Source organism: Uloborus diversus, chromosome 10 (assembly GCF_026930045.1).
Source record: "Uloborus diversus isolate 005 chromosome 10, Udiv.v.3.1, whole genome shotgun sequence".
Classification (NCBI taxonomy): domain Eukaryota; kingdom Metazoa; phylum Arthropoda; class Arachnida; order Araneae; family Uloboridae; genus Uloborus; species Uloborus diversus.
The window spans coordinates 59,722,853-59,739,999 of record NC_072740.1 but is presented as its reverse complement, the minus strand read 5'-3'; the positions used below and the strand labels follow the sequence as shown (position 1 = coordinate 59,739,999).

At 34.2% G+C, this 17,147-nt stretch overlaps 1 protein-coding gene across 2 annotated transcripts in view; it reads right to left on the bottom strand.

The window, feature by feature from the left end:
• Positions 1 to 17,147, bottom strand: part of LOC129231811 (multiple epidermal growth factor-like domains protein 6) — a 248,360-nt gene that overhangs the window by 9,444 nt on the left and 221,769 nt on the right. Inside the window, exons 21-30 of one of the 2 annotated variants that reach the window (XM_054866187.1) lie at positions 15,564 to 15,692; positions 15,145 to 15,273; positions 11,241 to 11,369; positions 10,289 to 10,417; positions 9,409 to 9,537; positions 5,605 to 5,733; positions 3,875 to 4,000; positions 3,091 to 3,219; positions 2,092 to 2,220; positions 1,231 to 1,356 (exon numbers count right to left, since the gene is read on the bottom strand). In XM_054866187.1, the coding sequence (XP_054722162.1) occupies positions 1,231 to 1,356; positions 2,092 to 2,220; positions 3,091 to 3,219; positions 3,875 to 4,000; positions 5,605 to 5,733; positions 9,409 to 9,537; positions 10,289 to 10,417; positions 11,241 to 11,369; positions 15,145 to 15,273; positions 15,564 to 15,692 (1,284 nt within the window). The remainder of the gene's footprint in view (positions 1 to 1,230; positions 1,357 to 2,091; positions 2,221 to 3,090; positions 3,220 to 3,874; positions 4,001 to 5,604; positions 5,734 to 9,408; positions 9,538 to 10,288; positions 10,418 to 11,240; positions 11,370 to 15,144; positions 15,274 to 15,563; positions 15,693 to 17,147) is intronic. The other variant, XM_054866188.1, reaches the window with a different exon arrangement.

Here is a 17,147-nt window from a genome sequence, read left to right as displayed (position 1 = left end):
ATTTATAATTTTTTTGTGAATATGCTTGATACATATTGGCCGGGAATCGATCCGGCGTCCAATAGGTTCGAAGCTTAACGTTCTGCCGATTGAGCCATTATGATTATTAGTCGAATTACATGTATTATGTATTGTCAATAATACTATGTGTACGAAAATCTTATCTTCTTAAGAACGAAGAAGATGATGCACAGTGACACATATGTCTATAAATTTATGTAGATAAATAAATCATAAACACAATTTGTGCTATTCAAAAGTGATGGATGAAGAATTAAAATGTTTCCCTGTAATACAAAAGTTTCTCGTCTATAGTGTGTTTTTACGACACTCCCTGCTTTTTTTTTTAGGAACAGCTCCTCGAAATACGTTTAACGGTGCTGCACTGCAATAAAAACTTCCTTTAAAACATAGAAAATCGAATGTGATAAGAACTGAAACAGTCACTCGTATCTCTCAGATACACTGTGCTAATATTGTAACACTAAACCCAACCTAAACATAAAAGTTACCTCAAAGCGTAATCCAAAATTACAAGCACACTGGATTCAGTATCTCAACTGCGAGATATGCCAAAAAATTTAAGTGTTTAGAATAGGGAATTGAAGAAATACGCGCAGCCTTTCATGTTGGCATAGAGGCCGTGCCCGCTAGAAACTTAATCCTCTAAGGTCGTTGCATGATCTGGAACAAGGTTTTTTACACTGTGTCTAATCTTCGTTTCCCATTTCGGTTTCGACAACTGAATTGACTGCTTTAACAGCCTATGCTGTCAAAGCATTCTAGTTAGGGGTGGACGCATTCTTTATCGAGCTATTTTTTTTTTTTTTGGTAATGTTTCTATGACATTTTGCCACACAAAACCGGGATTTACTGGTTTTTTTTTTCCAGGAATGGACTTATCTTACAAGAGTGCTTATTTCGTTGTAAATCATTTTTGGATTTAACTTTTGTAATTTTCTATGAGACATTCAATTAAGTAACTGCATAATGTACATGTCTTCTGAATTTGTTTCTACATCCATAACTTTTGGAGGCCAGTGTTCGGGGGTAAATTCGTAAAATTTCCAGCGCAAGAATGCCAATGGGAAATAACTGAATACTGTGTGTGACCAATTTTATGTGAAATGAAATCATTTTTTCTACAAAAGCAGTGCTGAAACAATGTACTGTTGCGTTCCAGCACCAATTCACCCGTAACATGTGCAAACAAATGAGCAAAAAGCTTACTTTCAGTACACATTGGTCCAGTGAACCCTGGAGGACAATGGCATTCTCCAGTTACAGGATCACAAGGATGTGTCCCACAGTTGCACTTTTCTTGACAACCATGGCCATAAAAACCAAGAGTACATGCTGAAAAGGGGGGTAAAAGAAGTGATTATTAATATTGAATAGCTGTAATCTCGTTCGTCGTTAAACTCAATTAATAAGAAATTTGTTGCGAGTAAAAATTAAAAAGGATTTTATCTCTGCAAATTACAGTGATAAAATCCTTTTAAAATTTTACTTGAATGTAAACTTGTTTTAGCTTTGGGACAATTAATAATGAACTCATAATATTAGCAATTTCAAACAAATTGTGTCTCAGTTTCATTCTATTTCTTATGAGAAACAAAAATGAAGCAAAAAAAAAAATTTTTTTTTAATGTAAATATTGTGTGTGTGTGCCTTTTTGTCATTTTGCTCTTTTTTGCAATGCTACCATTGCGGGTTTCCAACATAAGTCACTTTTTATGGGCGATCTTAAAATCTTGTATACAACTGTGAGCTACTTTGATTACACTTCAAACTATGTGTTTGATGAAAAAGTCTATAGCAAGATGATAATTGACATCGTTTGTCAATAAAATAACGTTTTCGAAAGAAATTAAACATGTTTGATATTTTTATCAATTAATTTAACTACCAGAAATAGAACTGTTTTTAAGTCTTGTCAGCTTGTTTAGTTCAGTTTTAGCCTACCTTAAGTCAAATGCTGGAAGCTTAACTAAACCATTAGTAATCAAATTCAGTTTATACTTTAAATAAAAACCTCGATTAATAGTTTAATATTTTATAAACTGAAAATGTGTTCTTATTATGAAGTACCTTTATCACACTTTGGACCATGCTGACCGGGTGAACAGCTGCACGCTCCAGTTGCTGGATGACATGATCGAGATCCAACACAGTCGCAACGTTCCAGACAAGATTTGCCATACCAACCTTCTGGACATTCTACATGTGTTGAAAGCATAAGTTGTGAAATAAAGTAAACAGAATTCAATTAGATGAAAATACTGTCCACCTCTGGCAAGTTGAGCTCCGCTGCCCGACTGATTAAACGGATTCCATTTGATGAAAATCAGGTGAGGAAAAATGGCTTAAGAACTTGCGGATTTAGCTTGCAGTATTATTGCCCATTTGGCGAACAATATAATTCAGTTCAGATCGGTACAGGATTTTCTCGCCAATAAAAGGGTTGCAATAGTAGCCCAACTTTGCGCCTAACAATTCCTCTTCTTGCTGATTGCTCTCCTTTGGAAGAAATGGACTTGCTCAAAGCTATAGCTCAACTTCTCAGAGGTGGACAGTATATACTTTCGTTCTGAAGGCACGAACAAATCCTAACACTACAAACGAATTCAACTTCTTATAAGAAAATGAGGTTCTTAAATTGATTTTTTTAGATGAAAATGAATCAGCTGATACACCAACTAGTCTAGTCTGTTCGGACTTCCTGGTACTACTTCTTATATTGACTTTCAAACTATGCAGAGATTTCAACATATAATGGAGGTGCCTAGATCAACTTGTTTTTTTTAAAACTTAAATAGGCGAAAGAGATAGGGATAATTACTTGAATCAATAGTTCTTAGGCGTTAAAATGTAATTTCAAAATTCCTGTCGAGTTGATTTACTACTTTTAAATGAGGGGGAGAAGGAAGAGTGTGTGTGAAGCAAAAACACATAATTTATAATTTTGTTTGTTGGATGTTTTGCTTTGAATAAGACATTACATAAATACATATCTGTGAAAATAATTAAAAAAGAAACTATTTCGGAGTAATAAAAATATTACTTTGAAATCATTGAATAGCAGCATACCATATTCGCAATGACCACCAATGTATCCATTAGGGCAATGACAGCAACCCGTCACTGGATCACACGACGCGTTGTGTTTGCACTGGCATGGAAATTGGCAACCAGGTCCAAATAAACCGCTTGGACAGCCTGAAATCGTGAAGATAAAAATCAAATTGTGCAGAAGATTTTTACTATCAAAATAGTTGAACCTTTCTCGCTTCAGAATCACTTTTCACTCAACGTTAAACTCCACACAATCTCCGGACACTACTAGTCTCTGCAGCAAGAAAAGTTATTTAATTTGATAATCTTCTCTCTCTTTAATGGAAGAGCCGTATGAAATATGTTATTATCTTTTTTGAATTTATGCATTTTTTTCGTTGCTAGTCCTTCAAACTAATCCAAGATCCGCCGAAATTGAAGAATTTGAGCTACTAAATGCCACTTACGAAAGGAAGAAATTAACAACTGGAAAATTCTAAGCTCGCAATAAAAACTTTATATCATCATTAAAACATCGTATTAAAATATAAAATAATAATAATAACTACTTAAAATACACCGCCAGCTCAGTTATTCCATCCGAGGACTGCAGTTTCGTGCTTTTTAGCCCTCATCAGCCCGGAATAGGAATCACATAAGCTGGAGGCGAAAAATAATAATAGCTGATTGTGTGAAATAATCCAAGAGAGAAGCTAAAAGCGTCAAAGCCAATTTCTTCTGGTTAATTACTTTTTTGTCAAATATGTTCTGCCACAAAACTCTTCAATTAAATTTTTTTGCGACACAAGTGAGAACTTACCTTCTCCGCAGTCAATTCCTGTAGAATTAGAAGGGCAGATACACTGTCCAGTTTTAGGATCACATTTATTGTTTTTGCATTCGCAGTCATTACTGCATTCATCTCCAAATTTTCCGGAAGGGCATTCTGAAATCAAAGTAAAATTTTGTGAGACGGAAATTTGCTATGATTTTATTTATCATATCAATAAAGTACTTTGAAGTAAGAAATAGTGTATGGCAAGGCGATACCGTTGACTGGCTGTTTTGTTAATTTGGCTTTGATTTTTTTTATTAAATAACATTAAAGATACATTTCGTTTCATTGATGAATCATTTCATCATACCAGCCGAAATAAAAATAATATATTATTTATTTTGTAGGGTTGGTTGGGGTAAGTGGGACCCCTTTTGAGAATATATCGTTTTTTAAACCTTATACAAAAGCTTTGAAGCAAAAAACTTAAACTTGTCTTATTTTATCTCGGACATTATTACTAAACAAAAGTTCCTCATTATTTTCTAAAGTAATGTTTTAACAATTCTCAACGATTATATTTTTTAAAAAATCGGATTAGTGTCCCACTTACCCTATAGTAAGGGGTAAGTAGGTCATTCTCCTTTTATTTAAATTAAATGAAGCGTATCTAAAAAAGGGGTATGGGAGTCTTACATCACAAAGTATGTAAATTTTTAGTCTGAATTATTTTTTTGTAAACGCATCCATTTATGAAATATTTACTGCCTTTTAAATCAGTATCACGGAAAATTTTAAAACAAAACAATATCATTTGTGAAATTGTGAAATTTATTGAAAGCCTATAGGTATATATTTTGTTTTTACATATTAAGGTGTGTTTGAGTGACGTAATACAGTTGATTAAGATCAATTTTAGTAAATTAGCCAAAACTGTCAATTGAAAAAGAAATTGGAAACACTAAATGACTGCGTCTATATAAAGTTGGTTAAAGAAGAGCCATTACTACTTCATCCTCAGTAATTATTCCCACATCATCTGCACCATGCCAATAAAAAGTGTCACTATTTCTATTCGTTCTTGCAAATTCAACAGTATTTTTAATTTGTATCATCAACTTCCAACATTAGACCAACTTTATGGTACATTGATGCAATTTTAACACACACATAATCACCAGCTTTAGCAGTTTTTAGAGCTGAACTACCAATTCCTACTAGGTCATCATAGTTGTCGTGTATTTCACTAATACAAATATTTAATCACAGCTGTTTATGATTTTGAAATCCCCATTATTATAGGGGGAAATACTTACCCTTTATAGCAAAAATTTATGGGGTAAGTGGGACCCCTCCTCTTAAACAGTTATTAATAGTATTTTATACAAAAATTCTTGTTGCTGTATGAACTTTAAGTTAAACTATACGTGAAAAAATAATTATCATAAAAAATAATATAAACCAACCTGGAAACACTTCTCTGAAAAATTATGATTGAACTCGCAAAAAAAAAAAAAAAAAAAAAAAATCAGATTTTTTTTTTTTTTTTGACTAAGTGCTATGACCAAGAAAACATTTCCACGAAGCCCAAATATATGCAAAACCAATCACTGTGATAAAGTTTAACATGATCAGTGGAGAAAAATTCGAAAACTTAATCTATATTTTAGTTTTAGGGGGATGACCCACTTACCCCAACCAACCCTATAGTTAATTTTAATGTAGTTAGAATCCAAAATGCATTTTGTTAGTATTTAAAATTTTATTGAGTAAACCTTTCTCGCATGAATCTCCGATGAATCCTACCGGACAGATGCATTTTCCGGTTTCTGGGTCACAAGTTGCTCCATTTTGACAGCGGCAAGATTTCAGGCATGCATCTCCGTGATACCCGTCTCGACATTCTAAAAATAAAAAGAAAGTAAAGAATACTTTTCAGTATCATAGTAAAAATATCATGCAATTATGTTATGCATCGAAAATATCAATGTTTTTTTTTTATTGAAAACATCAATGTGTTTTTTATTATACGAAATAAATATAGATTTTTGTCGAAACATGCTGAACTATTTATGGGTGAGCAATAAATAAATACCTTTGTGCCGAGGAATAACAGGAAATATCCAACGTTGTTTAGCACAAATACACAGATTTCAGAATACACGTGTTTCGGGGTTTCAAGGAACCCCTTTTTCAATTCAAAGGTGTGAGCTTCTAGATGTAAAGACACCCAGTAAAAGCAATGAAAATGGACAGCAGACAGTTTAAATATCAAAATAAGCAATAACAAAACCAAAACAAGACGAAACGAAACTCAAAGTCTAGATTTATTGCATGATTCCCTCCCAGAAAAAACCGTTAAGCAATTAATTTCAGTAAAAAAACCCATAAAATACATGTTGCTCTCAAAATGAAACCGCTTATTAATAAATTAGCAATGAATTTATGTCCGAATTTTTTTTTTTACTACGACTCAACTGCCACATTTAGCGAAAGGAAGAATAAACATAATTCAGGAAAACAGAAAGAAGTTGGAAAACAACAAAAAGTTAAACAAGTACAAAATAAAACATGAAATGGAAACGTAAAGTCAAAAAAAAAAAAAAAAAAAGAAAGACATTACCATAACAACCTACAACGCAACGGAGAAAAAATATGAGATCAAAGAAGAGGGGCGAAAAAAGACTACCAATTAATGAATGGATGCCACACCGCAGAAAAATACGGAATGGATTTAAGATCGTTAACTAGATTAGAACGATTCTTCAGAATGTGGAAAGACTCCCAAAAATCAAGATCTGATGAATTTGGGCATTTCTGGATAATTTTAAATGAGTTGAAATGAAAGGAGTGATTTAAGTCCCAGCAGTGTTGAGCAATACCAGACTTATTGATTTGTTGTTTTCTCACATAATTTTTATGCTCTTTTAAACGAAATTTCAAAGAACGGCGGGTCTGTCCAATATAGGCAAGGCCGCAAATGCAATCAATTTTATAAATTCCACAATCATTAAGAGGATCAATAGAATCCTTAAGAGACGAGAACGAAAGTTTATTAATTGGTGAAAACACAACATGGAATTGGAAACGTTTAAGTATCTTAGCGATCTGAAAACTAACAGAAGGAAAGAATGGTAAAACGACGAAATTCTTAGTGATGAAAGTTCTTTTTCGAACATTACTTTGGGATCTTTTAGAAAGCTTTTTATAAATGGAATCAATCAAAGTGGGCGGATAGTCTCTCTCAATTGCCACAGCTCTAAGATAGTTAAGTTCGACATTAAGAAGTTCCTCTGAAGAACAAGTCTTTAAAGCACGATCAACAAGAGCATTAAAAGCAGAATATTTTTGATTAGGTGGATGAGACGATAGTCTATGAGGAGGTAAAGAAACAGCAAAAGGTTTGCGATAAACAGTAGTTTCAAAACAAGACTCAGTTCGAGAAACGAGAACATCGAGAAAGGGAAGGCAGTTATTTTGTTCTAGTTCATACGAGAACTGAATATGAGAATCTATAGAGTTTAAAATAACCAAAACCTCATCAACATTAAGATCATTATGGTTGATAAGAACAAAACAGTCATCAACATAGCGAACATAAAATTGAAACTGTAATTTTTGGAACAGCTTAACTTCAAAGTAATGCATGTAAATATCACTAAGAATGGGGCTAAGTGGGTTTCCCATAGCCAGACCATCAACCATAGTATAAAATCTACCATTAAAAACGAAGGAACATTGTTTTAATGCTCACCCATAAATGTTATTTATGGGTGATTTTCAAAACTATTGACAGTTGGGTGTCCTGTCTTTATCCGTTCATTCTTATGTTGATATTTTTTTTTTTTGGTATTGCAAAAGAATGTAAGGCATTGTTTTACAATTAATTCATTGCATGGAGTGCTTAATTTCATGATCGTAGATTAATCAGCCTTTTCTATTACTTTAGTTAGCTAGTAACGGAAATATCTTTACCCTGACTAGAAAATTCACATTTCCTAAATCTTTTTTGTACGTTTGCAAGCAGCTTTTTAACTTTTTATGCATTGAAGAAAATAGTTATACACGGCTGAAATTGATTTTACAGATTTTTTTGATTATTTGAACTGCTCATCTAACAGTTTAAAATTTCAATGCAGTTTGTGTCCTTATGTGCAACTCATGAGTGTTACCTCAGGGAATTAAATGTTTTTTACGTGCAAAATATTTCCTTATCGTAGTTATCAGCAGTGTTAAAGAAGTCATACTTGTTTCTTCTTTGAATGTGTAAGTCTAAAAGTAAATATATTTATTCCTTATTTGTTGCATATTGAAATATACAATTCAATGTGAAGAGCATTTTAATCATCTCTCATGAGTGTTACCCATTTATTTTGTAATATTTTTATAGAAATATACAATTAGTAACGTATGTTTTGTTAAGGAAACAAGAGACCTAATTAAATTTTCAAAAACACCAATAGAATTTATTCCAGCGAAGATTTCGTCAATAAATCTCATGAGAGTTACTTTTAAAATTGACGAGTGAGCACTGACACAAAGCTAATGTTTGCAAAAATGAAATTTGTGGATGTTGTTTAGGAAAGACTAATTCTCAAGATGTGGTATTCAAAAAACTACATATTTTAGATGAATTACTGCCAAAAATCTACTATAAATAATATAATGAGTCCATCTCTCATGAGTGTTACCGTCTCTTATGAGAGTTTCTATAGCTAAAATTTAGCATTTGTATTAGTAAACCTTTTCTTGAATCTTTAAAAATTGGTTTCAATATTGAAATTTTTTTGCTATTCATGGACATTTCAATGAAAACATTAAATGTTTAATTTAGTATGTTACCCTTTATTTAAGAAACAAAGTAACACTCATGAGAGAAATATTTTTACAAATTCTTAAAATTTCTTAAATAAATAAATATTTATACCATTTTGACTTAAAACTGAGTATTTAAGATAGTTTAATCAATATTTGTTGGATTATTTATTTTTAGAAAAGAAATTACAGATTGGTTTATAAAGGTAACACTCATGAGAAAAACGGTGACTTGCGAAGAGGTTTTTTGGAATTTTAAAAATCTAAGCAAATGAACTCACAAATAATCACAGGGTTATAAAGCTGTAAATTGTAAGGAATTAGGAACCTAGGAAAGATTTAATGTTTGTAACAACAAAAATTTTCCAATTGTATCGAGCCTAATGTGTCAATGCATTTGAAAATTACCCTTATACGTTGTATTTATGCGTATGTGTTAGACTTTTTTTTTTTTTTTTTGTAAATCATTGGTTCTGATTCTTCCTAAATGAATTCTGTTTTCAATTAATTGGTTTTAGGGAGTAAAATATTTATAAAAAGAATTAATCATAATATTAATAGGAATTTATAAAAATATTTTTGAAGGGCGCAACAAGTAAATCGTAAAGCATATTGTGACGTGATTTTTCGCTCCTTATTTATTCTTGTTATTTTAAATTGATTATTTTCGTTTATTGTAGCGTAAGATTAACATAGTGGAATAACACTACAAAAATGAAAGGTAAGAATAATTTCAAAATTACGTTTAATGCAATGCCACATACCTTCAGCACATGTGGGGCCTATAAATCCAGGTTTACAATTACATTCTCCTGATAATGGGTCACAGTCTGCATTATTTTCGCAAAGGCAACGAACAGAGCAGTTTGGTCCAAAAGTTCCATTCATGCATACTGGAATGGGAAGAATGCGTATTAAAACAAATATGTGTACGGATATACTATAGACTAAGAAATGCTGATGAAACGTGGGTGTTAAATAAAAGGGTTTAAAATAAACGTTTGTAAACAGTAAATAAGAAAAAAAAAGAAAAGAAAAACGTTTAAAACTTATTCATTTAGTTATAAAGAATAATATCTTTATTATTTGTTGGTGCAGTTGCAGAAAAGTATTGTCTCTGCAGCAGCTTGAGTTTGAGATAAATTTGGTTTGCAGTTTCGCTAAATTTCTTCGCGTAAAACTAAGTTTCATGAAAAAATTAAGTATCAAATTAGTAAAGAAATAGATAAAATTTTACATTGCGTTAATTTTATTCTGTATCTAGATAGTGCTTCAGTTATAGATTTAATAACTGATTAGGGAACACATTTTTCTTGCTAGTGGAAACAAAAATGTTTAGATTTTACAAACAGACTAATTTTGAAACACAATTTAACATTTACAACGATGCGATGTTCGTGAGAAAGCTGTATATATTCTAAAAGGTGTTATTTAAATTTATCCTAATATTATTGCTTTTTGACTAATTAATGCGCCAAAACTACCTTTCCAAATTCTATTTCAACTACACGCACGAACACTTTATAATGCACTCTTAATTCAGATGTTTTTTTTTTAAGCTATCTAAAATTAATTTTATTCTAGCTTTTGCGGAAACAACATGTTTATTAAAAAAATGTATGTCGTAAAAATTGTTCTACTTACTTTTGTTGCAACTTTGTCCATGAAATCCTGGCTTGCAGAAACAGCGCCCATTCACTGGATCACATAAGTGATTTTGTGGGCAGTTGCATTTTTGCTTGCATTCTAATCCAAACTTCCCTTCAGAGCAAGCTGAAACAATAAATAAATAAATTTTATTTCACGAAAATAAAGATTCGCGTAAACCTAGCGTGTTGACCGTTGCGCAAGTTTTAATAACCCACGTGTGATTGTTCCATTGTGAAGATACGAGTAATATACATTAAATATTGGAGCATCTGATATCACAAACACTACAGCTAATTATTGTAAAACATACACTCCTGTTTTGAAAATTGTAACACCACGAAGTACTTACGCGAGTTAGCTGGAAATTGCAGGAAATGTAAAGTAGGGCTTGATATGCAAATGATTAGAACTGCAGACTGGTAGCGCATGCGTATGCTGAGCAGCGCCCTCTGAACGGCGGATCGAACCGAATATAAATAGACGTGTATGATTATCGGTGGTTATATGCTAGAGTAAACGTCAACTGAATATTTACTATGCCTCTTCGACGAAAAAAAGCGAAATTTCAGCAAATTTCGGAGTTTGAACGGGCAGCAGTGCGATATTCGCTGAATCCGCGACGTTTCTTTCTGTACATATTTCAATGAAGTTTTGAAGTAATACAACGTTGACATTGTTCATTCATATTAACGGCACTCCAAAATCAAAAGCGTCTTAAAATGAGATGAAATGAGGGAAAACAACTAAGAAATAGTTGGGGGGGGGGACATATTCGCATGGTGCTTAGAGTTTTTATATCATAAATAAAAACTTGGATTGTTTAAAACAATCCATGAGTTTAACCATGATTCAAAACAAACCATGTTTAAAAACGCATCTCGAATTCACAAAAATCACATGCATAAATTTAGTAAATAAATAAAATAAAATAATTGTTTGCAATTACTTTGTTCGCATCCTTTTCCAGTACTTCCCGGTGGACACTTGCACTCTCCAGTGACATGATGGCACGGCTCTCCCTTTTTACATAAGCACATCTTAGAGCAATGAGGGCCATAGTACCCATGAGGACAAGCTGTAAATATTTAAGATGTTGGTAAAAATTAAAATTATTATTCTAAAAACAGAGAGATAAATTTATACTTCTCTGTATTTATTTCTCATATACACTCAAGGAACATTGAAAATAGCGCCCCAAGCAGGAAGCATTGGATTGAAGTGAAATTTAATATATAGAACAAGTACATACACTTAATCCCAAAATCTAGAAAATTAATCAAATACAGGCTAAAGAATGAGATAAATACAGTGCTACTTCAATAGCGCGTTGGACCCCCTTTTGCTGCAATACATGCCGCAACATGGTCCGGCATTGAGCTAAAGTGTCTGATGTTGTCCTGAGGCAGATGGACCACAAATTTTGAACAACCACTTTTAAATCTTGCACAGAGTAGCACGGCGGCCGGCATCTGGTGTTTCAACTGATCCTATACATGCTCTATAGAGGCCATGGAAGAGTCTCAAAAGGACGTAAGAAGTCTTGAGCAACTCTAGTTGTATGCGGGAGAGCATTATCTTGCTGAAAAATTGCCCCTAGGAGACCATTTAGGAATGGTCCTACATGTGGTTGCAGAATGTCATTAACATAACGCTGGCCTATTAAGGTTCCACATACCACAACTAGAGTGGCCCGGCTATCATAGGCTATGGCTCCCGAGACCATTAAGCCCGCTGTGCGGGCAGTGTGTCTTACGATAGAATGGGTGGAATGATGCCTTTCTCCAGGGCGCCATCCCACATCACTCTGGCTTCGTACCATTGTAGACTTCCGCAAGACGTCTAGAAATGGTTCGGGGAACAACTTTACATCTGCTTGTATGGTGGACCGAATCACTGTGGGATCCACGAAGGCTTGCCGCACAATTATTATTTAATCCTCTCTCCTTGTCGTCTTCTGGGTCACTTCAGACCCAGTTTCTCACACGTGGGTACCATCTCATGTCCACTGCCTTTAATAGTTTCTAACGGAACATTCCGAATGGTCTACCTTTGCAGCAACGTCGACCAGCCTGCAATTTTCATGCCGATGATCAATCCTCTCTCAAACTAGCTTAGCTGTGTGAGAAACGTTTTCTAACTCGTCTACCTGGCATCCTTCACTCATTAGGGTTCTCCAACAATCGGGTCTGAATAAGTCTTAAAATATGCACTGGATTAAATGGCACATTTTCCCCGATTGTACCGATAATGTAGGGTAAACGGTCATGCGCTTTGACACCAAACTTGGATCATTTGCATATCAGATGTAATGCTTCATTCAAAATTTCGTGGTTGTACCTTTCTTCTTTCTTGGGGCGCTATTTTCAGTGTTCCTGAAAGTATGTGTATGAGTGTAAATCCATTAAAGAACAGGGGATTAAACAGAAGGGGGGGGGGGGCATTGAGTCGGTGCCCAACCCAGAAGGCCGTGTTCATTTTTTTGAAAAGCATTCTTTCTTACTGAAGAGAAGAAAAGAACTCGTCTAGGATTAAAACAGTTATTTTAATAAGGAAAAAATGTCAGTAAAACCACAATTCTTTTAAAAAGAAATCTTTGCATTAAAACTTTCTAACAGTTGCAGATCATTGGTCAGCTGATTATGTTCCACCTCCCTTCCTTTTCTTTCATTTCCCACTTTTCCATTTCCCTCCTTTTCTGGTTCGTTTGAAAAGAAAGAAAGCGGTGTCCCCTAACCGCCCCATCCCCCGTCTAAAATCATTACAGAGAGTCTCAAATTTTGTTTTCAGGTCTTGAATGTTATCAATATTTTCACAGGAAGAGCCCCGAACCTCGCTATCTAACAGCAGCGAAGATTGTCTAAATTGTGATATTGGAGCATCAATATCGCATACAACAGTGTTTTTGAAACTTTGATTTCGAAAAATTTCCGGTAAGAGGCGCTGTAGCTCGTCCACCTAATATCAATAAAGTGATAAATATTGCGTTTTCAAAACTACAATTTCAATAAACTTTAAGGGGAAAACTTCTGAAATATTTTGAACATCTAAAAACTTCGTTTAAAGGATCACTTTTCTTTAATTTTGAAAAATATTCAAGGGAGGGACCCCAGAAACCTCTTTTCCTTAAAATCATCGATTGTCAATAGTTCCGTTTTTGAGCTTCAATTTTAGTTAGGGTGATGAATCAATTCGAAAAATTTATTGGGAACAGTTCCTGCGCCCCATTACTTTGTTTAACGTCAGAAAATACGGTTATAATCGCGATTTTAAGACATTAATTAAAAAAAAAAAATCCGGGGAGAATTGCAACCCTCTCCTCCCCTTAAATGTACCAAAGAATGTTTAAAACTACGTTTTTAGAAATACAATTTTGAAAATTTTCCGGCGGAGAACCCTTTTGTAACCACACTATTTATATGTTCTCATATTTGAGTAATGACCGACCTATTCCCAAACCAGAAGTTTAATGTTCTAATGTAAAAAAAAAAAAAATATATTCGAAAAAATACAAGACATGCAAACTCAGCACTCCAGCCTCGAGTTTTTGACATTCCCCTCTTCCAGTGTTTGTATGAATGTTATATAGGGAAAATTTCAAAAGTGTTTTGCGGCAGTCCTCCGCTTACTTACGAGTAAAAGAGAAAGTCTTCATGTTCTCCTCTTTTTAAAATCTCTTACATCCTTCCCGCAACCTTAATCAGAAGTTTGAGTCGTTTCTTGGAAAACATTTAACTGTTAAAATAACGCAATAACGTCAATAGTGCATGAACTGTCAGGTCGGCGAGAACTGCAGGGTCTTTCCTTGAAGCACAGCAGGGAATATCATTTATTACTTCTTAATTATGATCATAGGAAAAGCCCTGATTCTACATACTGGTCGTATCTGTATGTTGAGCAACCAAGAGCAAATTTTCTGCCAAACGTTCTACCTTTTCGCGTGGGAGGTTGAGAATACTATCCATTGCCGCGTGACGTCAGAGGCCAATGCACCCCTACCTCTTATTGTTGCAAACTGTCAGGTGCGTTTTTAGAGAATATCGCCTTTACTATTCGCCTAGAATCTCGTAGATTTAAGCAGAATTGTATTCAGTAATGAGTACCGCTCCGAATTCAGCCCGGATGAGCGTCGGAGTAAAAACGTACTTGGAGATACCTAGAACAACAGTAGGGAGTAGTCTATCATCCGCTACACTGCCTGGCAGTCGGAAGTAATTGTATGGGAATCATTTCATTTGACAGGAGATCTCCTTTGGTTTTCATCTGTAACGTCCTTACAGCACAAAGGTATGTCAACGTTATTTTAAGTACTATTGCATAGCCTTCCCTTAACCGAGCCCTGGGTTTGTATTCCAACAGGAATACGTTCGCTTGCACACGGAACGACTTCATACTACTTGTCTTTGCGCTTCTCTAACCCTTCCTCACATTCATGATTACCGAATCACCTCCCATATGTGGGCGCTTAGGCTATATTAAGGAGGAGTTGTCAACTGTTCCTAGATCGGGCTGATCTAATTCGTCAACTAGAAAATGTATGGCAAGCAATCCCGGTGGAAGACATTCGTCTGCTCTACAAATCTGCTAGCTTGTATAAGGGGCTTAGATGAGCCATCTAATCAATATTATGATTATTAGTTTTATTAACAACTTTTGCTGCTGTATTTCCTAAACAAAGCATTTAATTCCGATTATAAATACTTTGTTTTGTTTTAAATACATGTACGTCACTCTACCGATTTTCTCCCAGTTAGGATATCTCTTTCTTGTTGCATTTTTCATTAATATAGAGAATAACTTGAATCTTGGATACATAAAATGCATTACAGAGAGATGAGAAAGATATAACTTACTCTTTTCGCAATGCCTTCCTTTGTATCCTGGTTTACAGCTGCAACGTCCATCTCTAGGATCACAATTAGCTCCATTTTGGCACAAACAAACTCCTTCGCAGTCATATCCGTAAGTTCCCGTGGGACATGCTATGCAATTCAAAGTAATTTTTAGATACACAACATATATTTAATCTCAAAATTAGTAATTTTACATTCTGAAACTGGTAAAAATTCGGATTCATACAAACAGTTATTTTTTTATATCTTCGCGTTCTTTCTTGGAAAAAAATATTTAGAAAGATATGAGAAAAGCTGCTTTTAAGATTAGCATAAAAAGGAAAATAAAGAAGCAAAACTAAGATTAAAGCATAAGCATTTAAACTATTAATTTAAACAGGGCATGCATAAGTGCGTTGTGAAACTAAGCAATCACTCACCCAAACCACACGTTTCGCTATGCCATCCTGGTAGGCAGTGGCATGTACCGTTGATAGGACTGCATACAGCACCATTTTGGCACTGGCAGTGCTCTTGACAGAAATTGCCGTAGAACCCAGGCGGACAAGCTAAGAAGCAAATTGGCTTTTAAAAATACAGCAAATAAGCAATTAGCGCAAAGTATGCAGCAGGAAAGATGAAAGCAAATGTAAAAGGACCATTTTGCCGCATGTTTCAAGCATTAAAATAATAAGTGAATATGTGTCGCTCATTATTTTGTGAATGAGAACAATATCCTGTCAGATTAAGTTTAAACCTGTGAAGAAATACTTGAATGAAGAAATATATTTCTTTTTTGAGTTTCAAATTACATTTATTTGCTTTTGGAAGTTGAACGTTTATTTCAAAATCAATTCTGATCTGCTGGTATAGTGGTGGTTGAAGACCACACTTGGAGTGCACAATTTAGTCTAAGAAAAATTCTTTACAGAATTTATTCTCTGCTGAATGCTTCAGAACAGTCATCGAATTTTTAAATTGAAGTTCGTTAGATGCAGTTGTTCAATGTACTCAAATTTACGATACAGGAAGAGGTGTTTAAAATGCCTTGCATAATTTTCAAAGAGAGTATAGCAAATAAGCTGACTGCATATTAGGATTTATTACTAGCAGAAACAAACATTGCTACGAATTGCACGTATGTACAAAACTTAAACAAGGACGTTATTTTGAAGCAAGTAGCTTTGAAATATAAAATAAATGTTAAAATATCTCTCTTTTATTAACTTTTATTTTTGAAAATTGATTTAAGATATGGGTTCTAAGTTACTTTGCATCATAATTCTCTTTATAATTTTCGATTACTTGTTTGTCAACTCTGTGTTTTGTTGTTGTTCGGCGTCCCTGTTGTATGAAGGAGTAGCGAGATGCTACTAAGTCGTTTCTGTAATAAGCAAATCAACAGTTGTACAAAGTAGGCCGAACACGTAGCGATCGTTAAAGAATTGGGAATTGAAGAAATTGAAACTCTATTCGAAGTATTTAGCCCTTATTTTCTAACTCGAAGTTTTAAAAGAAGGAAGCAAAAATATGGCCTTTAACGAGAACAAACTGCCGAAACTAAATTTACTTTAACTACCACCTCACTTTAACTACCAGGCCGCACTCTCAGCTTCAATGAGATGACATCTTCCTCCAGTTCGGTTATTCACTATTCCAAACTGATAAGTCGATCAGGGCCCGACTAACTAAAAGTGAGACCCAAGGCCCACGTTGCTTCGGAGGCCCCCTCCCCTCTGTTCTATCACTGTAAGTCAACGCAAAATAATGTTAAATTAATGTTAAACAGCTAATTAAAGGAGGAATTTTTATTATTTTCACAAAAATGCATGATTTTTTAATGCTATGCTTAAGTTAAAAAAAAATCGAGGCTTCTTAAGAAGATGGGGCTCTTGGCCTAGTTGGCCTGTGTGGTAATCAGGGCCTGAAGTCGGTAACAATGACGAAACTGCAGTCTCTGGATGCGATAATCGCGCTGTCGGTATAATGTATGTAATTCTGCCTTAGCTTTGGCTTAACGGTGA